Here is a 26,107-nt window from a genome sequence, read left to right on the forward strand (position 1 = left end):
TATTATTATTATTATTATTTTTGCTATTCAGTTTCTTGTAATTTATTGTTGGGCTTTAAAAATGTTTTCTTTCTACCAGGAAAATGAAGGCAGAGGAAAGGTATGATAGGACCAGTTGATTGTGTTACTTTTTAAAGAACCTCTGGAGCTTTAGTTTTTATGAACCAGATTCCTTTTCAGCACACCGTCCCACCGTCAAGTTTGGTAACAAATGAGAAAACAAATATCTTCAGTAATGGTTCTACTTGGCTCAGTCTTGCTCCAGTTTATATTTAGTTTGTCCTGGGTTTTAGTTTTTCAGAAACAAAAGCTTTTAGTCAAATAATGAAATTTCTCTTGTTTGGGCCATAGGGGTGTGAGATAAGTCTTACGAGCTATAATTTTATGTGAAATTGGCCCAGAATCTAGCATAAGGGGCAAGCTTTTAAAAAAAGGAACAGTCCTTACTAATCTATCAACAGTGAACACAAATGCCACACAAAGACTACATTCATTTATTGTGTCCTGGAGAACAATTACTTTACAAAGTCGTGTGGCTCAAAGTGGTATTGATGGTTCTTTGGAAACAAATGTGGACTCACTACAGTTGATGGCTAATCCGTTTTCCTTCCGTGTGGCATGTTTAATCAGCTCTGAGAGAGACCGAACTCTGCAGGTGGAACTGGAAGGGGCTCAGGTGTTACGCAGTCGGCTAGAAGAAGTTCTTGGAAGAAGCCTGGAGCGCTTAAACAGGCTGGAGACCCTGGCCGCCATTGGAGGTGGGGAACTGGAAAGTGTGCGAATTCATCACAAGCATGCCTACTGAGCACTGGCGGGTCAGACTGCAGCCCAGGATGGAAAACCTTGTTTGCACTAACCAGAAAGATCCTTGTCTGATTTTGGCAGAATTAAACGGTGACTTACTAATGATAGAACTGGTACAAGTAGCATCAACTACAAAGTGAAACTCACTTTAGCCTACATGGATCTCACTGTACATACATATCAATCTCTAAATTGAATGGTGGAGGTTGCAAAGTGTATTTGCACATTTTAAATCATTCTGTTTTAGTTTTTCCACTTTTATTCATTCTTATCCCTAGCCCTTCTCATTCCCTCATCCCTTCTGTGGGCCAATAAAGTTTATTCTTCCCCTACTTTCACAATCCATTTCATATGTTCCATATCATATCATAAATGCATGTGTGTGTATTATTTTTGCCATTCAGTCAACTCCTCTTTGAGTGAGGGCATTTTTTAAATCAAAAGCATACAAGTTTTAAGATGAGAGAGTGGGAAAGAGATTGAGAGTCTGTAAGAATGACTTCGCAAAAGTGATACAATCCTTATCAGAAGGTAATCAAAACCAGGAGAGTAGTCTTGTAATAGTAGACTGCAAGTATTGGGAAGGCCAAGTTAAAGAACAGAGGCAAGAACTATGAAAGTGATCATAGTCAACTTTTACCTCCAATACTGTCTCAGAGTTGACTGTTGTACACAAGTGAAATTAGATTAGGTACAGATTAAATTCTACTTAAAATTTGTTCTTTATTGATTCCTTTAGGTTTCTTTAAACCAAGGTCATGCTATTTAGTCAGAACATGACTTCTAGAATGGTCTTCTAGAGTCAGAATTCTCTGTTTACAAAGATAATTTCAAATATAATATCCGTCTTTACATTCAGTGTTTCACCAAATAACTCATTATAGCCAGAAGAGGGTATTGCTTCTTCCATTTGTGGCACTAGATAGGGTCCTATGTTTTTCACTATTTAGTATGTATACGTTTCTCCATATAAAATTAAGTAATAGGCTTCAGTCTTTGAAGTGCTAGAATAGTTTAGAAAGAAATGTTACAGATGTATGTTTATAGTTTTAATCATTGTCTCAATGCTTTCTTGTGGCAACATGACAGGTATAAGGAGAGGGGCACCAGAGATTGTTTCTGATGTCTTGAATGTCAAGAGTGTGAAAAGTAACCAAGATTGCTTTGCAGCTTTGTGGGATCAACATCATGAATTTGTTTTTATTTCCTCTGGTTGGAAGTTTCCAAGGTTAGAAGCTGAGGTTTCAGTTACTTTAAATATGGAATTTGGGAACAGGGATTGAGGCTTTCTAGCACAGTAAATGTGACTGAATACCCTTTCTAAACTAAGTGGGGCACAATGATTTTTTTTCCTTCTATTTTTTTTTTACATGACACTTTATTTCTTTCACATGTTGACATGGCTTGTATTACATTCTAAATTTCATCTGTTTCTGTAACTTTAGCTGTGTCTATAACAGATAGAGCATCAGTCAAACTAGAGTGGACAGGGAGAAAATGTTCTACTGGGGAAGCACTCTGGAATCTTCTGATTAAGTCATTTGCAAAACATTGATAGCCATAAGCCTTACTCTTAATGGATCCGCCATTTCAGTTTCAATGGCTTTTGAGGAAAAAGGAGTCATTTAAGGAAGGAGATAGGAAGTGTAGGCCGATCCGTCCACTTTTCTTAGTCTCCCAATTTTAAGAGACCCTTTCTTGCACAAAATTTTTTGTTAACTTTCCAGAAGTAAAGAGGAAGGTAATGGAGCTGTAGAAATGTCAACCCATCAAAGACTAGTTTGTCATGTTGTTACAACAAGGCATTTAGGGAACGTCTTTCCTTAATTTTACTAATAGACCGAGGAAGCCTTCTGAGTCCGCTAGTAAGATTCAGCTCTGGGTGATTCTTTGTTTCTAATGGCTCATAGTGATTACAGTTTATATATCACTCCTACTTCTGTCAACCTCCAGCAAGAGTAAGTTGATAGCAGGATAAATTAAAAGTCTGGTCTTAAAGTCATAAATGTGACTAAAGTATGGTACTAACTTTTTCTGGTCTAGATAGCTGGAATGAGGCTTGCAAACAGTGTTATCTGGAGAGAGTTTGTTGGTCTAACAACTTTGTGTGATAATTTGGCATCTGATTAGAGAGCATGAGTCTGATCAATTTTATAATCCACACATAGATCATGCTGTGGTTGGACACATCATTTAATAATATTTAGCATGATATAATATTCCATTTTCTCTACAGGAGCGTAGACTCTTTCTCATACTGGATTATTCTACCTTTGACAGTCATTTTTCAATATGACAGTAATTTTAAATAAAGCATCGTGTGCTTATAGAACCTTGTGCTTGAGTAAAAATCTTCAAATAAAAATAATGAAGTAAATTTTTACTTAGGCCATGCTTAATTGGAAGCATAGAACTTAAATTGAGAAAAAAATCCATATGATAGATTTTGTTTTTCTCATGCTTCCCTTTTGAATAATAGCAAATAATGCAGAGTAATGGTTGTAAGAGTTCAGGGTAGATGAAGTCTGTAGGTTTTAGAAGTATAGAGTTGAAAAGAACCTCCAAGAGGACTTATTTAATGAGTGAAATAAATGGCCTTAGATAGATATTGTCCCTCAACTCTTTTCTATTGAAATTTATAGTATTGAAAATTTGATGATTATTAGTACCTAGTATAAATCAACATTCATCTGATGTTCTCTTTTTAGATAGCCAAGTTATAACTTTTTTGAAAAGACATTATTGGACTATGTTAGTAGGTCAGCCTTTTCCTTTGATAGTGTGTACTCTTATCTGTCACCCAACCTTCTCCACACCCTCTTCTCCTCATTCAGCTGTGGACAGCAGTAATATTTTCAGTACCTTTGCTTCTTAGAGGAAATACGTTTTTCCCTATTTATATTTTTAAAAGATGTTTCTATTACATTATATATAGCAAGAGATCTATTAAGGATCCAGAAAATCTTAACCTGTAGAGGATATGAGTTCCTAACCATAAGAATTAGTTTCCTTGAGGGTTCTTTAGTATATTCTATTTACGCAGTTTATACATAAGTAAACTCTGTGGCAGATATACATAAAAAACCTATCACTTTTATGCTCATTCATCCTCCTAATTCAGTGTCTGGGTCATGAGATGTTTGGTTCATAGCTTCAAAAACTGTTCAAGAAAACTCATTTCACTTCTCTCTATGTTGATCTTCCAGTTGGATCTGGAGTCTTCTGATTGTGGAAAGGAGGAGCAGATCACATTATACTGAAAATTGGCCTTTTCGTTGAGAAATAAAGGTTGACTGAGCTACCTGAAGTCACTTTCCTTTGGACTGTAAGCCTTAGAGAGAAGAATAATACCTTTGCTTTTCTTGAGGTAGTATTAGAAAACTCTAGTTCCCATTGATAGGATAAACTTGTTTTCTCGTTTCATGGTCTTTTTATATAAAGCAGTCACAAAATCGACATTTGGCATCCCTGCAAAGCTCAAGTGGCCTTTTCAAGTAGGGTATCTTGTAGTATTCTGCAGGTTTACAGTCAGTATCCTGCAAGGAAAGGTGACAAACTTCCTGTGAAGTTAGGAAGAAATATTAGTAACCCACACACTTAAAGTGAGTTTTCCATTTTACCTTGTAGAGATTGTACTAGAGATGGAACAAATGAAATGAGTTTTCTTTTCCAGGTATATCCTGTGAGATACCAGCACAGAGTATTTTCTCTCAGTTCTCTCAGGGTTAAAGCTCAGTGAGCTTTTCTTTTCTCTTTGGTAGTGTGGAACCATTTGTACTGTAGAAAGACTAGCTGGAAATACAGAACTCCAATGTGGCAATACAGTAATAAACAGAAGGAATGAATCAGTAGGATAATATATTGGAGTGATTTCTGTATATTTCAGTTATAATGTTTTTTATATAATGTGTATTTCAGTTATAATGTGTTTTAGAATGTGGATTTAAGCCACCTTCTCACCCTTTACACCAGTAGCTTTGTTAAAACATTTTATTATGATCAAATAACAAGCTTGTTGCTTTTAAGTAATCTAAGTGTTAACAGAAGGCAAGTCTTCAACTTCTCTGTGTTCTCACCTGGGCCAAGATGAATTTTCTAAATAAAAAATAGCATCGTAATTTGCCTCCAACAAAGAATGGGAAATGGAAGGAAACACAAAACTGTGGTCCTGACAATACTAATTCTACTAGTTTTCAAATAAGAATAATTAAACTTATAATGTGACATACTGATTATTTTTGTGTTACTCTCCCTTTTTTTTGTTTAAAGTCAAATTCCAGAGGTAAAAATCTTTATCATACTGTTTTCCTCTTACTAAAACTGGAAGGGTAAAATAGAAAGTTCAGCAACATCAGAAAATGTTGTATTTAAAATAATATGAAGAATAGGGGTTTTAAGTACATAAACCAAATTGGCTTCCTTGTAGGTTTACTTTTAGTGTATAACATGAATATGTAGTGCTTCTTTTTACAACAATCAAAGTCATAGCTCCAAGATATTGACCTCTCTCTCAATCTATAACCTTTGGCGGCATGCGTTTATACCAGCGTGTTTTATAAATTATGAGTTTCTATCTGTGTCCATGAAGTCTTACTAGTTTTCACTTAAAATTTTGTGGGTTGTTAAGAAGAATTAAAGTGATTCATAACTTCACGCTTGAACCTGGGAGGTGGAGGTTGCAGTGAGCCGAGATCATGCCATTGCACTCCAGCCTGGGCAACAAGAGTGAAACTCTGTCTTAAATAAATAAATAAATAAATAAATAAATAAATAAATAAAGTGGTTCATAACATCAGATGAAGAAGGAGGTGAGTGATATGTTAAATGATCAGAAACTTGGCATTACATTATTTCCAGGACCATTTCCCCATCAAAATAAGCTGTGTATTTTTCATTTCTTCATGGCACTGCGCTGTTAATTTGTGTTAACATTTGTGCTAAAATGGAGTGTAATTTTTATTTATAAGTGTTAGAATTTTAGCTATCTTAGTTGAAACACAAAAAAATTGTTGCTGATCCAATAAAATTATCAAAGGCCAACAGAAACTATTTGGTTTTATTCTTAAAATATTTATAAAAAAAAAGAAGTAGAGAAAGCTTGTATCTTTTTTTTCCTTATGGGAGAATCAGTCTATTGATTATTTACTAAATTCCAAGTCAAAGCAAGGCTCGTAGAATGAGTCTTTAACTAAAGGAAGGAAGAAGAAACTCGAATTTTTCTCCTCTCGAAGAAGTGAGACTAAAGAAACAGTGTTATACTTTCCCCAGAAATGCGACATAGGCTACTTTACCTTAAAAACCCTTCCTTGCTTGCTTTGCTGCAGGAGAATAGCAGAAAGCATGACAGAGGTTTGAGGAGCCAACTGTGGTGGGTAGTGCTGTCTCTAAACATTCCTAGAAAAACCTGTTTCTCATGTTCTTTGAAGAAAAAAAGAGACCATGAGCAGAAAGAATTTATTGACATTACAGAATTATGGCATCACAAAATAGGTGCAGTGGTCATATCTCCTGGTCTGCCCGGGAGTCCTAATTTACATGTGCCTTCGTTAGCCTAAGGATAGAAGACTGTAGTTGTATTGAATAATTACCCTTTTGGAGAAGTAGAAACTCTTTCCAGAATTTTAGTGGGATTTCATACCCCCAAAAGTGTTTTAGATTATGATTTGGCCTTTTCAAGTAGCTTAAAACAGCTACTTTCTGAAACATGTGAGCTGGAAAGCCCTAAGGCTACTTAAGAGATGTTGCAATTTGAAGACAAAGATATGCCATAAAGGGGTATGACTGCAGACAGCAGTTTTCTACCACTTCTGTTCCACGATCAGAATCTGTCTAGATAGAGAATTTTATTTCTTAGCAGAAACTAAGGAGGACTATATGGAATCTTAATAGTTTTCTTATGATCCTGAAGGGAATGTGTGCAGGTGAAATTGTAGTTTGATAAGAGGCCTCTTTTCCTTGATTCTCTCATACAGCACCATAACATTAAAGTCAGCAATAGTTGGTTCATGACATGAAAATGTGAGCATTCTTGTAATGAACGCATGACAGAGTACCTGGGAGTCAGAGTGAGATGGGGCTGAGAGTATTGGACACAAGGACCCAGTACTGAAGGAAAGAACACTTGGCACTGCCAACTTATTCATGCTTAAAAGTTTTAGTTCTTCAGATCACCTTTTAAAATAAAATATGATCTCTTGCTATGTTCTAAGTAACTATATGGAAAAACCTCACTCCTCTTCTGTTGATCCCATATTAATGGCTTAAAGGAAGATAATAATGACTACAGAGTAGAATTTGGGGGAAATGGTCTTGACTCCACCCAGTTTGGACTCATTACAAAGAACATGTCATGAGCCAGGTGTGGTGGCATGCACCTATAGTCACAGTTACTTGGAGGCTGAGGTGGGAAGATCCCTTGAGCCCAGCAGTTCAAGACCGGCCTGGGCAACATAATGAGACCTCATCTGTAAAGCAAAATAAAACAAAAAAAGAGGTCATGAAGTTTCCCCTAAGGCTTAATTTAGGCATGTTGCAGTTTTAAGACAGTTATTCAATGATGATTAATCCTTTTTGTAAGGCACCTATTCCAAAGAGTTCAACCGAAGAGTTGTCACTCCTTACTTTTTCAATGTCCTGTGAGGCAGAGAGCAAAGAGTATCATTTCAAGCCTCCTGCTGGGGAAACAAGTATTCAGAAATGAAGAAGTGCAGATAGAATCAGTCAAGATCATTCAGATAGTAACATCAAGTATAAAACTTCCTTCTGCTGATGATATTTAGGTTCTGTGGCCTTCAACTTTCTCAGTCTTCAACTTATAAGCCTATGGACTACTTCAGTTTACTTACGATAACAATAATAATATTGTTTAAGGATGATATTTATTGAGTACATACTGTGTACCAAGCACTGTTCTAAGCACTTCAAAATCAGCAAACCCTTTAAAGTTCACAACAGTATGGAGTGGGTAATGCTCTTAACCCTAGTTATTAAATGAAGAAACTTAGTTATGGAAAGGTTATGACTTGCCTAAAGTGATATAACTAACGAAAAAAGCACAATTCAAATCTAGACTATCTCCATAGTTCATGTTCTTAATTATTATGCCATACTCGATTTAAAAAATTCTACAAAAGTATGAATTTTTGCCTCAGTGATAAGAATACCTTATATTTGCATAATGCTTACATTTTCACCCAAGGATTTTATGGTTTTATGTTTTAGAGGTTTATTTTTGTGTACTTTTTAGAATTAGAGAATTTGTGTACTTTGTAGAATTAGAGAATTTCTAAATCTAAATAAGGGACATCTTGGTATCACCTCCATTTTGTGTTGTTCAAAGCCTAGAAACTTCCAAGAACTACAAGTTGAGAACTTTTATTGAAGCCTGAAATAAAAGTTTTTTATAAAATTGCCAGTCTAACATGTAAAACTTAATCTCGAAGAAGCAAGTTAAATGAACAGATTCTTAGCTTCCAGAGAATCTAAAGATGGCAGACTATTTTATATTTTATCAAAAAATAAGCAGAAGAGTCATCAATATAAAATCATAGGTACCTTTAAATTAGAAATTCAAAGTATTCCAAGTTAGTTCTGAAGATAGTGTTTCGTTGTGCAGTAGAAGTTTAGAAAAGGGTATCACCCACACGAGAAGTTCTCTCATTTATTTAAAAAATGGAAAATGGTAAAAGATGTCTAATGTAAACTTATGTACAGGACCTTGTATGAGATAACTTACTCTCTTACTCCCATATTTTCTATAAATTTTTTAGCTTTACCCCTCAAACATGGGAGAAAAAGTTTCAGCATTTTAATTCAAATTGGTAAAAGGCTGAGCAACCCTTAAAGCTGCCATAATGGAAGAAGACTGTGAGCTAGCTTAAAAAAGAGAGAAAGAAGGGGAAGAAACAAAACTCCTGTGTGGCAGAGTGTCGAGATGAGATGAGCATTTATTTGTCTCTGTCAAATTCCTTATGGAGCCAGAACCATAGCATCCTGCTCTTAAGTGAAATAAGATGGAGCATTATCCAAGAATGCAGACGTGGCACCAGAAAGGCTGTCAAGATAAGTGGAGGGCAGAAAGTGTCAGATAAAAACCTTCAAGACCAGTGACAGTCACCCTTTCCAATTCTCGCTTCTGGAACCTGGCAGGAATGGTCCTGGGATGTGGGCCCAGCCTGACTCCACAACCCAGCAACAATGGTAGGGGATGAGAATCCTGACCTCACAGAGCTGAGCTTTCTTCAACTACAGGATCCTTCTCTAGCCCCATGTTCAAAAGAGAAACAGTGTGAACAGTCTGTTTTCTGTCACTGAATGAGACAATTCATTTCCTTTGCTGGAAAAACATAAAAGATTGTGATCGCTACTGTTGTACAGGGAAAGATTTTCCTAAGTAAGCATAACATGATGTGGGTGTCCTAGGTAAATTAGCATCCTGGGTTCAGTAAGTTTTTAAAGCAGCCAAAGATTAGGGAATGTGTCCATACGCCTCTACTCAGCTAGTATCCTGAGTGAGATGGTTTCTGGGGTTGGTTTGAATAAGTATTGGAAATTCCTCTTGTACACTGTCTGCCACAGACCTCTAAAGATGCTGAGTGGTAGAGGTGGTAGAGGCTTCACTGAACAGGACCCTTCCTTGATCCAAAGTTAACATAAAGTTCATGGTGTAGATGAGGAAACCTAAGCTGTTATCACAGCATACTTACTACCTCTTATCACTTCCATGAGATCAGCCTGGGTCATTGCAAATGTGTAGATGTGAACTGCCCCTGCTTACCTTATCTGCATTGGGTAGTGAATGCTCATGATTCAGGCAGAGCCTTTCATGCCTGGATGTCTGAACTCAACAGAAGGTTCTTTGGTCTTGGAGGAAGAAGCAAAGATAAAGATCTGATTTGTCACCAGAAGAAAAAGTGAGTGGCTTCTGTCTAAGAGTCCAGAGTCTTGACTTACTGGCGCAGCTCTTGTGAGGGCTGGTTGTGTAACCTTGGACTCACCACCTAATCTCTCAAGAGGTCCAGGTTAATCTGGTCAGAAGTGGAGTTGTAACTGGTTGGTTGCCGAGGCTAGGATCAGAACAAGATTTCAAGATTCTTTAAGTTGGGGAGGTTCTATAAGACACAGTGAGTGTCACGGTAGATTTTCTTTGATAAATTAACCGTAATAAATTTCTACACTTCCTGAAAAATACAGTAATATAAAACATAGCTCTTGGTCTTAAAATGTATGAACAGTCTTAATTTTAATCAATATAAGGAGGAAGACACACCCTAGATTTGTGCTGTCCAATAGGGTAGCCACTAGCCACATGTAGTCATTTAAATATAAGTAAATTTAAATAAAATTTAAGATTCAATGCTTTGAAATGTGGGCCATACTACCCGCATTTCAAAGCTCAATAGCCATATATGACTGTGTCCACTGTACTGGGCAACACTGGCACAGAACATTGCTGTCATTGCAGAAAGTCCTCTTGGTCAGTGCTGCCTTAGACCTTTGCCCATACCACAAACTGCAGCTACTTGTACCTTAGAGCAAGGTGTAGATGTTTGGGCCCTAGGGAGGCTGTGTCCATCTCTGGAGAATGAAAGGATGAGTTAAACTGCATGTGGATAAAGCAGTGCAAGAAACCCTTCAGACAAAGGGTGTCTGCATAGAGTAAGAGTTTGAGAGAGGTGAGGAGGAAGGGAGGTTAGAGGAAGAAATTAGGGACAACTGAATCCTTTGGTGTCTTGAATCTTGACTAGACCTGAACCTTACTAGGACACAGGACCCCCAGAGGGAAGTTCCTCAGAGAAATTGTCACCCTATGCACAACTGATCCCAACAATAGATACCTCTGAGAGATTCAGGGCAGCTCTAATCTCCAGGCACTCAGTGGTGGGGAAAGGGTTAGGCATGTGGGACTCATGTTATGGAAGAGAAAGTTTTTATGTAGCCTGGCAGTGGGAAATAATTCAGACTTTCTTGACAGTAGAGTGGGGTAACCAGTGCATCTGACAATCGGCTCCTTAGAAATGGGTCTGTGCAGGCAAAGTCAGCTTATGTTGTGAGGCTCAGGCTTGAGTATGAGTAAGAAAGTGTCTGTGATACAAAAAGTTCTATTTTTCTTGCCAGCCCTGCTGGCTAGGGAGAGTTTCTTCTCCATGTATATGGAGAAAGGAAGAAATGAGAGGCAGCTGGCAAAAAGAGTATAATTTAACTGCTGTCTGGAAGCCATCTGTGAAGGGAATCACTTTTCTTTGCTGGACTTGTTTCCAGGTGCAGCTGCAGGGGATGACACCGAAGATGCAAGCACTGAGTTCACTGACAGTATTGAGGAGGAGGCCGCACACCATAGTCACCAGCAAGTAAGTCAGTGTCAGGGTCTGGGGCTTCCAGGGTGGATGGCACACAGCCCTTCTGAGGTCTGATGGTCTCCTGCAGCCCTTGTGGACTTAGTGAGAAGATATCTTTTTATATAAACCACTTCTCAGTCATCTTCCTGTTCTCCTTGAACTTCCCAGCTGCCTTTCCAACCCACATCTTCACTCCATTTTTCTCTCCAATCCACCCTTTGGTTTGTATTGTGTCTCTTTCTTCTGCTTCCTGCCCCCTCCTACCCACCTTTGCCCCTATTTATTCTCTGTAGCTATAGCTTCAGAAGAATTTTTACTTGCAAGACAATGGACACATTCCCCTTGGGCTTTTTGGAACTGAAACGCACCACAGAAGACAGGGAGTCATCGAAGGGCTGCTCAGGGAGGTGGCAGGGCGGAGGACCTGCTTGGGAAGAAACTCCAAGAAGATTGGAATGCTTCCAAAGCAATAATCTTTCTCAGTGAAATCTCATTATACAAAGAGAACCTTATGCAACCTGACAAACCATTGAGGTCCTGGTGACTCAGTGATCAGCAGATGGTACTTCAACAGCAATCCCCTGTCAAACCTCAGAACTTGAGGCTGAAACATTGTTTCCACCCACCATCAGTGTAGATGTAACTAGCATGTTACAAGAGTGAATAATCTGGACTTCAGAGATTAAGTCACCAATAGTGATCCCACAAGCACTCACTGGAACTCCTATAATGTCTCCACTTTGTCCATGCCATTTAGCAATCTCATCTCCTAGATGGACTGTGCCTATGATTCTTAAGGAGAAAGTGAATCATTGGTAGATATCCTGCACAAGCAGCTGGACTTTCCAGTGATAGCTTTCTTGGGGCTATTAGGAAAACTAAACAAGAAATGAGGCTTTCTGGGTCTGCCTGTATGTCTTCTGCATAAGAAAAAGAAGAGACATCGAATCAACCAATAAGAAGAGCCCAAATAAGCATCCTCAAATCTTTTGGGATTTGGCACCTGGGGACATGAGTAGTTGTCTGGGATACGTCATATTCTCAACCGTTTCTTTATAGTAGTAGGATCACCTTCTTATAGTAAGATCACCTTCTTGTTGCTTTAGCTGTACCCGACCTTCCCTGCTCCCTTGAGTGCTTGCATGAGCTCCACTTTTCCTTTTGCTTGAACAGCTTCTCCTGAGTCCTCCTTACCGATGGTTGTGACTTTAATTATATACATCTCTGTCCCTCCAGACAGATCCCTCTGTCCTCACTCTCTGACTTCATTGAGGATCTTGAGTGAGAAAGAGGGACCTTCAGGATGAACAAATGTCTACTCTGAGACAGCTAGATTGGGAGGTTGGCTGGTCACTGATGGTTATAATGACTGTGGGACAGGATTAACTTCAGAATAAATGAACAGGAGACACAGATATGAAGACAGTCAGATTCTGATTGATATGGTCTGAAGTACTCCTGGTATTGCAAGTCATTTGCTCTAATTCTCAATTGTAGGCAAACTGATTTGTAAAGCTGCTGCTTCTTCAGCCTTCTTTCCTGTAGCCTAGCATGGAGAATCTGACCAGATGCCATTTTGAGAAGGTCAGCCCACCCTGGAATGAACTTTTTACATTAGGGCATTTGTATTTCCCTCACAATACTTGCCACATTACTTGGCATAGGAGAGATGCTTAGTGTAATTATGAGTTAACAAGCCTTTGGATCAGGGCTTGACTCATGATAGACAAAGTATATGCCTGCTGGGTGGAAGAATCTCTTGAGTAAGCACCATTTTTCTTTCTATCACCTTTCCTTGAAAATACATCTTCAGCTTTGGGTAGGAGGAATCTTGGTGTATGGAATCATTGCAAATTTACTTCATCTTTTCTGGAGTTTGAGGTTGTGACTCTCCTGCTACCAATTAAATAAAGCTTACTTTGCCATAACTGTTTTGTGTCCAGATTCTCAAAATTTGTTTGCTTGTTTCCAGGAAAATTGTCCCTTAAGGTAGATTTTGAGCTTCTCCTTCTTATGTCCTTGGAAGGTAAACTTTTGCTTGATACCAAGCTCCCTTCTTACTCCAAGCATTCATACACTTTCCCTAACAGACACATCCCACCTTGTCTATCTTCCAAGGTGAGAATCACCTTTTGGCCAATGCAAGTTGCTTCCTCCTTATGTTTTGGACTCAGCCACCTCAGGAAGCCTCAAGTCTGGCCATGATAGTAATTTTCCCTAGATTATCTCCCACAAAATTCTATTCTCAAGCAGATGTAAGATCTATAATAAATACCTATGAAATTGCTGTGAAAGAAACTAGAGTAATCAACCATTGCATTTTTTATATGAAGTTTTGTAATGGAGAAAAAGTTAATCAAGAATAAAGATTCGGGCCAGGCGCGGTGGCTCACGCTTGTAATCCCAGCACTTTGGGAGGCCGAGGCGGGCGGATCACGAGGTCGGGAGATGGAGACCACGGTGAAACCCTGTCTCTACTAAAAATACAAAAAATTAGCCGGGTGTGGTGGCGGGCGCCTGTAGTCCCAGCTACTCAGAGAGGCTGAGGCAGGAGAATGGCGTGAACCCGGGAGGCGGAGCTTGCAGTGAGCCGAGATTGCGCCACTGCACTCCAGCCTGGGCGACAGAGCGAGACTCCATCTCAAAAAAAAAAAAGAATAAAGATTCAAGCCCAGGTGGTGTGCATCTATAGTTGCAGCTACTCAGGAGGCTGAGGCAAGAGAATATCTTGAGCCCAGGAGTTCAGGGCCAGCCTGGGCAACATAATGAGACCCCCACCTCTTAAAGAAAAAAAATAAAGATTCAAATACAAAGAACAGACATTAGTAGACGAAGTATGATAAACTTGAAAAAAGCTATTTTTAAAAAATAGTTAGTTTTGATTGACAAATCGTAATTGTATACATGTATGGGGTATGATATGATTATATATATATATACACACACATATACACACACACGTATATACACACAAACAATATGGAATGATTAAACCAAGCTAATTACATATTCGTCAACTTGCCTACCTATCATTTTTGATGGTGAAACATTGGAAATTTACTCTTATTTTGAAATATACATTTTATTGGCTATAGTCACCCTGCTATGCAATATATCTTAAGACCTATTCTTTTTGTCAATACTTTTGATCAACAATTCCCCCACTCTCCCTCCCCACTCCACCAGCTTCTAGTAACCACCATTCTATTCTTTGCTTCTATGAGTTCAACTTTATTAGATTCCGCATATAGGTGAGCTTATGTGGTATGTGTGCCTGGCTTATTTCACTAAGCATAATGACCTTCAGATTCATTCATGTTGTCACAAATGACAGGACTTCTCCCCCGACATTTTAAGGTTAAATAGTATTGCATTGTGTATTATCTGCTACATTTTCTTTACCCATTTATCTACTGATGGACCTAGGTTGGTTCTACATCTTCACTTAAATTATGAATAATGCTGTAATGAACACGAGAGTGCAGATATACCTTTAGCATATTCATTTCAGTTCACTTGGATATATACCCAGAAATGGGATTACTGGATCATAGGGTAGATTCTATTTTTAGGTTTTTGAGGAAACTCCCTACTGTTTTCCACACCAGCTGTACTAATTTACATACTTATTCACAATGTGTGTGTTCCCTTTTCTCTGCATTATCTCTAATACATCATTCACCTTTTTGATAAATGCCACTCTAACAGGTGTGAGATGATATTCATTATGGTTTTAATTTGCATTTCCCTAATGATTAGTGATGCTGAGCATTTGAGAAAAGCTAATTTTTAATGCCTTAATGTTGAGAACTAACTTAACATTGTGACAGATACAAAGCAATAGGGTAAAAACAAAACAATGTCATTTAAACAGGATATCAGATTTGCACAGAGGCCTTTGTGGGGCAAATGGGAACCCAGCGCACAAAAAATTGAATTATATGAAGCAATATCACAAGTGAGTTAGGAAATGTGAAAAAAAAAAAACAATAAGAGAGATATAATTAAAAATAGACCTAATGGATTCACACTATCACTACAAATACTGGAAGCCCTGGGGTTTCATTTGGGGGAAATAAATATTTGCTTTCATACATGATCAAAACTAATGAAAAGGCTAGATCCTGAGTTATTTTTCAGGCATTTACATTAAAACTTAAAGTTAGCCAAAGAAAGTCCACTTTGAGATGGAAATATGAAAACCCAAATTAGCCTGGGGAAAAATCAGATCCCTAGGCAATGTTTTATTTTCTCACTTTAAAGTGGGAAATTAGATCAGATGTACCTTAAGGTTTTTCTGGTATTAACATTCATGGTTCATAATTTTTTCTTTTTAAAGAAAATAGGTATATTGAAACCAGTAGAACAAGATAACATATATCCAGAAGGCATTTTAATAATGGGTAAACTTCATTAAAGTTAGACATTATTTTTAAGCAGAAGGAACCCTTAAGGCCTAGAAAAGAATAATGCTGTGCCCACACTCAAGACTAATGGCAAAGTGTGTTTTAGTTAAGTTACTCGGAAAGAGTTTATATAGAATGACAACATCACATAGTTTAAATAAGGGATGGGATCATAAGCTTTCAGAAGTGGTTTTATTTGGTCCCCCTTCCTTTATTTTGTCACAAATGCTGGGGGGCACATATGGAGATGGCCACCAGCCTGATTAAGCCTGCCAGCAGAGTCTTAGAGACAGACATTCCCAGGAGCCTTCCAAATCTCAGGCTCACAAAGTCCAAGTAAGATCGTGTGCCTGGGAATTGAGTGGCTTTGTCTAAGGATCTTTCTTCTTTGACCTCGGTGCACGTGTCCTCACAACCTCAACTGCTATGCTACCGAACACCATTGCACATGCATATTGTGAATCAACCCTACCACAAACCTGTGACCTACATTTGAACATACTTTGTTATGGGGAATAGCAAAAGTCAGTGGCTTTGCACCAACCCCAGCAGCTCTGTCAATCGTTGATCCATATACGCTGTTCTGGGCCCTGTTCTCTTCAATGTATTGGTGACCTGAATGGAGATACAAAGCATATAATTAATTCTACAAGTCATCCCCAATCAGGGGGCCACTACATGATTTGTGGAAATGCACATCAAATATTTGGATGACTTGGATAATTGGGAAATGATTCAGTATAGCCAGAATGAATTTATAAGTGACAATTACAAGTCACAATATTTATAGAGATAAAAGAAAACATGACTTAGCAACAGCTGTGGGGGAGGGGTGGAAAATTCAGAGGTCAAGTAAAAGCTCCAAATGCTGCCACTGAGAAGAAAAAGAAGCCAATGTGACATTGGGACGTATTAAGATTAACATTGGACAGACAAGCAGGAACTCCTTGTACTAAAGTAATTAGTCATATGCTAAGTAGATTATCACACTCAGATTTTGCTTTCTACACTTTTAAGAGCATGGGAAAAGACCAAAGATAAGCCCAAAATGAACAATAACAAAGTCTAAAAGTTGACAAATTCCCATTTGAGGAAAAGCCATAAGATCTGCTTTAATTAAAACTGATGAATAACTTCAAGAGTGTCCTCGAGAAATAGAAAGGTGCTGGGCAGTTGTTCCTGCCTCTGTTTCTTCCACATGCTAAGATTTGTAGAGAGAGTTTTTCTGGCAGCATCGGCACAAAGATGATAACCAAAAAGTGAGGTTGGCTGCTTGGCAGGGTGGCTTCACCTCCACCTCCCAGTAGCTGCAGAGTGTGATTCTTCTGCTGCCAATGAAATAGTTGGTGTTGTCTTCCCTGTAGCTCCACCTGATTCTAATTCTGTAACTGTGTCTGCCGACTGTTTCCCCAGTGCCCTGAGTCCTCCCTCTCAGCTGTCCTTGAGGGAGTCGGAGTTACAGGCAGAGCCTTAGGCTTTGCGCCCTGATATCTTAAGCCGTCATCTCCCGCCATCCAGGACTCAAGTGTTGCAGAGCTGATGAAGCTTCCTGACTTGTGAGAAAACTTGCAGGACTCTGTCTCCTCAGGAGGAGAAGAATCACCACATTCACACCCTCCAGTCCTGTTTCAACCTCGTTTGTTTGCATTTGTTTTAATTTCTTATGTGCTTTTCTCCCTCACCATCTCTGGATTCTCCTCTTCTCCATGGGGAAATTCCTCCTGCTCATTTGGTGTGTCCCTCCCATCCAAACCAGTCCCCAGGGCCCTTATGCCTGACTAAGGAGGTTCTGGGTAGGGAGTTCATTTTAGATCTGCTTTTTTTGTTTGTTTTTGTTCTCATTGAAAACTGCCTTTGCAATCTCATGTTTCTCTTGGGTCCTCTTTAATGGCCTAACTTCTTCAAACCATGATTTTCTTTTAGCTCGTCAAGGTGGCTTTGGAGAAAAGTCTGGCAACTGTGGAGACCCAGAACCCATCTTTTTCCCCTCCTTCCCCAATGGGAGGGGACAGTAACAGGTGTCTTCAGGAAGAAATGCTCCACCTGAGGGCTGAGATCCACCAGCACTTAGAAGAGAAGAGGAAAGCTGAGGAGGAACTGAAGGAGCTAAAGGCTCAAATTGAGGAAGCAGGATTCTCCTCAGTGTCCCACATCAGGTAGGACATTCTTCCCAGAGAAGGGGAGCTTGCGGGTCATGAGGCACCACAGCCAAGGGCCTTGCCTTGCTGCAGCCAAGGCATCCGTGCTGCCAAGGGGCTACTTGGTGCATATCCCAGGCTCCATGCATTAATATTTCTACAAATTCTTTAGATTAAGTAATATTGGCTAATGGTAATCACTTTCTGTTATTCAAATAATCCTGGTCTTAATTCAGTATAACAGTGCCCACTATTATTGTGCATCTGCCAGTCATACATATGACAGTCATGGTGGAAACCTCCTTGTTACATGACCAGTATTGCTGTTTTTAATTGACTGAAACATATAAGGAATCCCTGCTACCTAATATGTTTCACTGCTGTATACAGAACCAGAACAGTTCACGAAGGAGGAGGGATTTTTTTTTTTTTTTTTTTTTTTTTTTTTTGAGATAGAATCTCTCTCTGTCGCCCAGGCCGGAGTGCAGTGGCAAGATCTTGGCTCACTGACTACAAGCTCTGCCTCTCAGATTCATGCCATTCTCTTGCCTCAGCCTGCCGAGTAGCTGGGACTACGGGCGCCCGCCACCACGCCCGTCTATTTTTTTTTTTTTTTTGTATTTTTAGTAGAGACGGAGTTTCACCGTATTGGCCAGGATGGTCTCAATCTCCTGACCTTGTGATCCCCCTGCCTCAGCCTCCCAAAGTGCTGGGATTACAGGAGTGAGCCACCGCGCCCGGCTGGAGGGTTTGTGTAGAGGCCCCTCCCTCTCTTCTCAGCTCTCACTCATAAGTCCTTCAATCATGGAATATCAATTTTAATCATCTCTGCTGCTTTAGTAATTTTACAAAAATAGCAGGTAGCTCATTCATTGGTTAGATTGGCCACTCTGTCTTTGATGGCTTTTTGTCAAAAGTTCCTTGGAGAACATGCTGATACTGTAGGGCTGATCCATGTATTCATTCACTCCCAGGACTATAATCATCACTGCCTGTTTAAAGTACACTGTACAACTTCTAAATCATGCCCTGTTGTTTCCCTGCATATTACATACCACTTAAATTTCCCTGAATAATGTTAGCACTTTGAAAAGGGCCTAAGCATCTAGCTCATGTCCTTGTTTCATAGCTGAGGAAACTCAGGCCTAGAAAGTTTCAAGTGACTTGCTCAAGGTTGCATAATAGTCTGTGGCTCCCAATTTCTAACATCTAAACCTTGCTTCTATACTATATACTTTGTCAAACAATTTTTTTTTTTTTATTATACTTTAGGGTTTTAGGGTACATGTGCACAATGTGCAGATTTGTTACATATGTATCCATGTGCCATGTTGATTTCCTGCACCCATTAACTCGCTAAATGTCAAACAATTTTTTTAAAATTCTTGCGATTGTTCTAAGTGCTGATTCTTTTGCTCTGAATTATCATAATAACTTTTTCCTTAAGTTCTACTTAAAGCATATTATTTTACTTAAATTTTTGTATGTGTAAACTTAATTGAGTTGTCATGGGTAAGAACAGTACATCTCTTTTGATTCTATTGTTGAACCTACAGTCAAACCATCTGTAGATTTCCCTGTGGATTACTTTCCTTTGTCCTCAGAGTTACTAACCTGAAACTCTGATTTGTTCAACCCTCCACCCAACCTACAGAATCACTTATACTGTAGAAGGTAGAATCTAATGCATTGTTCTTCCTTTCAAGAAGGTTTTGTTGAGTTTTTCTTTTATTTGTTTGTATTTAAAAACATCAGTTTTTTTTTTAACATGAAGTTACAACATACTATTAAATATTCTTTTCCATATACACATGCGCCCTCTTTATCCCTTTCCACATCCCAGTTTTGATAAAATACCTATCCCCTTTTTCTTTATTGAGAAACTATCTCATAGATTGTCTGTCTGTATCCTATGTCCTATTTTCCTTCCAGAAACACACCAGACAAGCTCTGCTCTAGGTTCCAAGACTCCTGGATTCTGAGAAATTCAATCTAGGTGCATAGCGTGCTGCTGATCCTTCAAGTTGTGAATTACCCATTTCCTGTGCATCCTCTAGCTCAGGGGTTCTCAGTTTAGCATGCTTAAGAATCACCTGTGGACTGGGCGTGGTGGCTTATGCCTGTAATCCCAACACTTTGGGAGGCCAAGGCAGGCAGATCACCTGAGGTCAGGAGTTCGAGACCAGCCTGGCCAACATGGTGAAACCCCTTTGCTGCTAAAAATACAAAAATTAGCTGGGCGTGGTGGCGCGTACCTGTAGTCCCAGCTACTCGGGAGGCTGAGGCAGCAGAATTGCTTGAACCCAGGAGGTGGAATTTGCAGTGAGCCAAGATCTCACTACTGCACTCCAGCCTGGGTGACAGAGTGAGACTCTGTCTCAAAAATAAATAAATAAATAAAAATAAAATAATCACCTGTGGAACTTAAGTAAAATGTGGATTCATAGGCCTTAGCTCTACAGCTTTTTTAACAAGCACCTTATGGGATTCTGCTGTTGGTATTTCTCAGGTCTGCAGCTAGTACAGCAGGGATTGCATGACTTCCCTGTTAGACCCTGAGCTAGCCATACCATATATGCAATTTCATTTAAGCATCTGCTAACTCCACTAGGTGTTATCATCCTTATTTTATATAAAAGGAAACTGAGGCTCAAAAAAGTTAAGTGAATAGACTTGTTACAGCCATGTTTGCTTCCACTCAACTCTAGTATGAGTTTGTTGTTGTGGAAAGAATTTATCTGGAATGTCTTGGTGCAAATTAGCTGTTTTGGTCAATTTTATTTCTTCAACAAATATGAATGATTTATGTGGCAGGCACTTGTGTAGGCACTGGGGATACGGGGTGAAAAGGACAGAGACAGTCCTGCTCTCAAGAAGGTTATCTCTATCACGTGAGCCAGACATAAAGCAAACAATTATCTAAGTACATTTTGATTGTATTAATAGTTCTGATTAGTGTTATTTATTTATTCTGTCTTACTAAGTCCCAATGGTTTGAAACTGACTGATGATAAATAATAGAACTGTAAAATTTATAACAATAAATTTGTTACGGAAAAGGTCTTATTTTTTAACGGTGTAAGTACCTTGTTTATTCCAGAGGCTACTAGAAATTAGAACATATGAGGCTGTGTGGCACACAAGTAAAGAAAACAGGCCTGCATGTCTTGAATCCAAGGTTTCTAGTGATGGTGCTGCCACCAAGAAGCTGTGGAAGTTTGGACAAGTCTCTTACTTTTCCTGAGCCTTGGCTTTCTTGTATATAAAATTAGGGGGCTGTGGTAGGTCTCGAGTTGCTTCATGCTCTGGGGTATGTCTGAGTTTATTGTGGGCTGAGATGTTGGTAAGAGGTACTATTAGGAACTGTGGTCAGGACCAGACCTAGCCCTCAATTATGTGTGTTTCCTGCAGGAACACCATGCTGAGCCTTTGCCTTGAGAATGCAGAGCTGAAAGAGCAGATGGGAGAAGCAATGTCTGATGGATGGGAGATCGAGGAAGACAAGGAGAAGGGCGAGGTGATGGTTGAGACTGTGGTAGCCAAAGAGGGTCTGAGTGAGAGTAGCCTTCAGGCTGAGTTCAGAAAGCTCCAGGGAAAACTGAAGAATGCCCACAATATCATCAACCTCCTCAAAGAACAACTTGTGCTGAGTAGCAAGGAAGGGAATAGTAAACTTACTCCAGAGCTCCTTGTGCATCTGACCAGCACCATCGACAGAATAAACACAGAACTGGTTGGTTCTCCTGGGAAGCACCAACACCAAGAGGAGGGGAATGTGACTGTGAGGCCTTTCCCCAGACCCCAGAGCCTTGACCTTGGGGCTACCTTCACAGTGGATGCCCACCAAGTAAGTGTGGGCTTAGATGGAATGAAAAACAATTGGAGAAGGGCTCGAGATGACAGTGTTTACCTTAAAACGTTCTCCCATATGAATCAGGAGGTACCAAGAGAAGGGTTTCTTTGTACCACAAACAATAATAGTAATATTCTGCCTATATTCAGCCTTTAGAAAGGCTTTTATAACATAAATATTTCTTGAGTACTTAATTTTTCAGATAACACACTAGGCACTGGCATGGGGCAATAAAACTAATGGCTGCCCATGAGATACTTAATATGGTCAGAAAAGATGGCTCACAAACAGGTAATTTTAACAGGATGTGGTAACTGCTGTAACATAGGGATGCATCAGGTTATGAGGCAGCCCAGACAAGTGGTATGTAATGACATCCCTTCCTTATCACTGCCATTTTTTTGTCACAGCTCATCACAGGTGTCTGTTTCTGGGCCTCAGATGGGTTATTGGGATCCTCTTTAGGGAAGGAGCCATGCTGAAGATTCAGTAAAATGGAGAATACAGGGATTCTGAGAGAATCAATGGGACACAATGTGAGGGGAGATGAGTGGAGGGTTCCACCCCTTCTCTTTTTGAGCAGTGAGAAAACATTTCCTGAAGCTCCTCTGTAGACATGATTGGCGCTGTGCTGTGTGCTGTGGATACAGATATGAAGAAAACATTATCCCAGCGCTCCAGGGGCTCCATCGGGAAAGGAAGTCACTGCCAAATGGCATGAGAAGTGCTGTGACAGACTTGAGTAAAGTCCACAGGATTCAGAAGGGGTGGTGGTCGTCACTGCATGGGGGTGACCTCAGACTGTCCTGATCCCTGTATTGGCCCCTTTCACAGTTGGATAACCAGTCCCAGCCTCGTGACCCTGGGCCTCAGTCAGCGTTTAGCCTACCAGGGTCCACCCAGCACCTGCGCTCCCAGCTGTCACAATGCAAACAACGCTATCAAGATCTCCAGGAGAAGCTGCTGCTATCAGAAGCTACTGTCTTTGCTCAGGCTAACGAGCTGGAGAAATACAGAGTTATGCTTGGTAAGTAACTAGGACTTACTAGTAAAGAAAACTAGCCTGTGTGTCTTATAAGTTCTGTATGTTCTATACTGACATAACGTAGTTTTTGAGCACATGAAGTGTGGCTAGTGCAACTTGGACATTTGGTTTTATTTAATTTTAGTTAATGTAGTATAAAGTGGCCATATGTGGCTACTAACTACCTTATTGGACAGTACAGGTCTAGGGTCTTGGGACTCTAAATTAGTTCAGCTCCATTCAACATTGATTGAACCCCTGCAGATAAAGCACTTGCCAGCTTCAGTGGGGCTGCTAGAGATGATAGTGTACAATCCCTGACTTACAGATATCTGGTCCCAACTAAAGCCTGGGTTATCTGAAGGGGAGATAATGGCAAATGCAGGCTCCTCCTGTGGAAAGCAATTCTGCTTCCTGGAGCTAGTGGTCTCTTCTCCCACCAGTTCAGAGAAGCTTCTCTCCCACTGTGGATCTGCCCTCCGTACCCAAAAAGGTTAGGGTATGTGCCATTGAGGCTGAGGGCATATGTGGGAAATTCAGACATTCTGTAACAACTGCTTCTCTTCCCAAGCAGGTGAATCCTTGGTGAAGCAGGACAGCAAGCAGGTCCAGGTGGACCTCCAGGACCTGGGCTATGAGACTTGTGGCCGAAGCGAGAATGAGGCTGAACGGGAGGAAACCACCAGTCCCGGTAAGAGCACAGGGTGTGGGGCTTACCCGTCCCTGGAGTCAGCTGTCACATTTGGGTGCTGTTGGCCAATTCCACACCTGACAAGTATTGGGGAAGAGGAGACAGGAGGTTAATAGGAGAACTCTTACCCAAAATGAGGCTGAGTATAAGTTTGAATTCCTACAATTAGTTTTTGGCATACTGCTAATAACAATAATAATAATAATATAAAATTATATTCAACTGATTATTATAGAAATACTAAGGCCTACTTAGAGACCAGATAAGGTTTTAGAAACATGCAAACTATAAGTTAAAAATAATTTTGTTTTGCATTATAAAAAGACTACAACTATAGGGCCACCCACCACATTGAAAACCAGAAGAGAAGAAAAACACAATCTCTCTCATTCTTGAGGCAGTGTAGTGTGGCAGTTAAGAGACAAGATCCTGGGGCCAGACTGGTTGGTTCAAATCCCAGTTTGAAAACTTTCCTATGCCCCAGTTTCCTCATATGTTAAAATAGTAATAAAGGAACTACCTACCCCATCAGGTACTAATGGCAATTAAATGAGTAAATTCTTATAAAATGCTTTAGAACAGTGCCTGGCATCTGGTAAAATGCCATGGATTAGTTCTCATTCTGACTACCACTGCCCTAATACACTGATGTTAACATGCTGATACATTTATTTGAAGTCTTATTTTCCTATGCCTATTTTTCACACAGTTGTAACCCAATAAACTTTTAAATTATAGTAAAATTTAAAAAGCATTAAACTTTCAGCATGCAGTAATAGCTTGTCCTACATTCTTGTGGCCATCCTAAATAGATAAGGCCGTGTTAATGTCTTAAGAAACACCAGTGTGTGTGGAATGAACACAGGACATTGGAGGATTTGAATTCTGTCTCTGCCATGTGCTAGTTTGAGTGATCTAGAACAAGCTAGTTTACCACCTCTCTTTAAGTTTTGGTTTCCCCAGTCAGTAAAAACAGAAAGTGATGAAACCAAACTTGTAGGTATAAGGAGGATAAGAAATATTGTATTTGAATGCCTAGTACAGTGTCAGGGTTGAATAAAGTACTACTTCAACTTTTTCCCTAGTAATTATTGTCCTCATGACCAAAACTGCCTCCTCTCAAAGGCAATGGCCACAACAGCACATCCAACTTTTATTTAGGAAGACATCTTTGTCTTTTTTCAGAGTGTGAGGAGCACAACAGCCTCAAGGAAATGGTCCTGATGGAGGGGCTGTGCTCTGAGCAGGGGCGCCAGGGCCCAATACTGGCTAGTTCCTCCGAGAGGAAGCCCTTGGAGAACCAGCTAGGGAAGCAGGAAGAGTTCCGGGTATATGGAAAGTCAGAAAACATCTTGGTCCTACGAAAGGACATCAAAGATCTGAAGGCCCAGCTGCAGAATGCCAACAAGGTCATTCAAAACCTCAAGAGCCGGGTCCGGTCCCTCTCAGTTACAAGTGATTATTCATCTAGTCTGGAAAGACCCCGGAAGCTGAGAGCTGTTGGCACCTTGGAGGGGTATTCACCTCATAGTGTCCCTGATGAGGATGAGGGGTGGCTGTCTGATGGCACTGGGGCTTTCTACTCTCCAAGGCTTCAGGCCAAAAAGGACCTGGAGAGTCTCATCCAGAGAGTATCCCAGCTGGAGGCCCAGCTCCCAAAAAATGGACTAGAAGGGAAGCTGGCTGAGGAGCTGAGATCAGCCTCGTGGCCTGGGTAAGGATGGCACTGTTTGGGCACTTTCTTGATTGAAAATGTGTAAGTTCGTGCTTGGCATAGGGTAGCTCAGGCAGTTGGAAGAAAGAACATGTCTGTGTATTCACAGGGACACTGATTGAAATGGTAGAATAGGTCTGTGGAAAAGACAGGAAGGCAACCAGGAGGGCATAGGATGATGTTCCAGTACCTGGGAGATACCAGGTCTCAGGGATTTCCTCTTAGGGATATATTAGTAAAGATGGTATAGTATAGTAGTAATACTGGAATCAGACTGCCTAGCTCTGATGCTTACTACCCATGCAACCTTCTTAACCTTTCTAAGCCTTTGTCCTTACCTATTAAATAAGGATGATAAGAGAACCCATCTCAAAGGGTGGATATTAGGTTTAAATGAATTAATACAAGTGCTGACCAGGCGTGGTGGCTCATGCCTGTAATCCCAGCACTTTGGGAGGCCGAGGTGGGCAGAACACCTGAGGTCAGGAGTTCGAGACCAGCCTACCCAACATGGTGAAACCCCATCTCTACTAAAAATACAAAGATTAGCTGGGCATGGTGGTGCACACCTGTAATCCCAGCTACTTGGGAGGCTGAGGCAGGAGAATCACTTGAACCTGGCAGGTGGAGGTTGCAGTGGGCCGAGATGGCACCACTGCACTCCAGCCTGGGTGACAGAGCAAGAGTGTCTTGGGAAAAAAAAAAAAAAGAATTAATACAAGTGCTTAGAATAGTGCCTAGCATATATTAAGCTCTCAATGCTATTTGCCATAGTTATAAGTGTTATTGATACTTTGTGTTGAAAACACAGACATTCATCTTGGTGTGTCCTGGTTATCTATTGCTAAGTAATAACCACTCTAAAACTTAGTGACTTCAAACAACACTTTATTATGCTTCATGGTTCTATGGTTTCACTGGGCTCAGCTGGGTGGTTCTCACTTAGGGTCTCTTGTTTTGGGCCCCATCAGTTGATGGTATGAGAGTTTATGTGATGGCCATCATTGCAAAAAACAGTCAGCCACAGTATCATAACATAGAAGAAATTCAGGCATCAGGTGGTGGTTAAAACAGAAGACATGAAAGGTCCTATCTAGACTTAGGATGAAATGATTCTAATTATTCATTGAGTAACTGCTG

At 40.1% G+C, this 26,107-nt stretch overlaps 1 protein-coding gene across 38 annotated transcripts in view; it reads left to right on the plus strand.

The window, feature by feature from the left end:
- Nucleotides 1–26,107, plus strand: part of LOC129472117 (myomegalin) — a 239,400-nt gene that overhangs the window by 186,811 nt on the left and 26,482 nt on the right. For 16 of the 38 annotated variants that reach the window (XM_063625854.1, XM_063625850.1, XM_063625856.1 and 13 more), the window contains 7 exons: nt 631–758; nt 11,065–11,153; nt 17,471–17,703; nt 21,097–21,532; nt 22,373–22,565; nt 23,134–23,253; nt 24,439–24,967. In XM_063625854.1, the coding sequence (XP_063481924.1) occupies nt 631–758; nt 11,065–11,153; nt 17,471–17,703; nt 21,097–21,532; nt 22,373–22,565; nt 23,134–23,253; nt 24,439–24,967 (1,728 nt within the window). Of the gene's footprint in view, nt 1–630; nt 1,137–4,324; nt 4,336–11,064; nt 11,154–11,434; nt 13,070–17,470; nt 17,704–18,542; nt 18,546–21,096; nt 21,533–22,372; nt 22,566–23,133; nt 23,254–24,438; nt 24,968–26,107 lie in introns of those variants that run through there. The other 22 variants (XM_063625851.1, XM_063625857.1, XM_063625871.1 and 19 more) reach the window with 6 other exon arrangements.

Source organism: Symphalangus syndactylus, chromosome 12 (assembly GCF_028878055.3).
Source record: "Symphalangus syndactylus isolate Jambi chromosome 12, NHGRI_mSymSyn1-v2.1_pri, whole genome shotgun sequence".
Classification (NCBI taxonomy): domain Eukaryota; kingdom Metazoa; phylum Chordata; class Mammalia; order Primates; family Hylobatidae; genus Symphalangus; species Symphalangus syndactylus.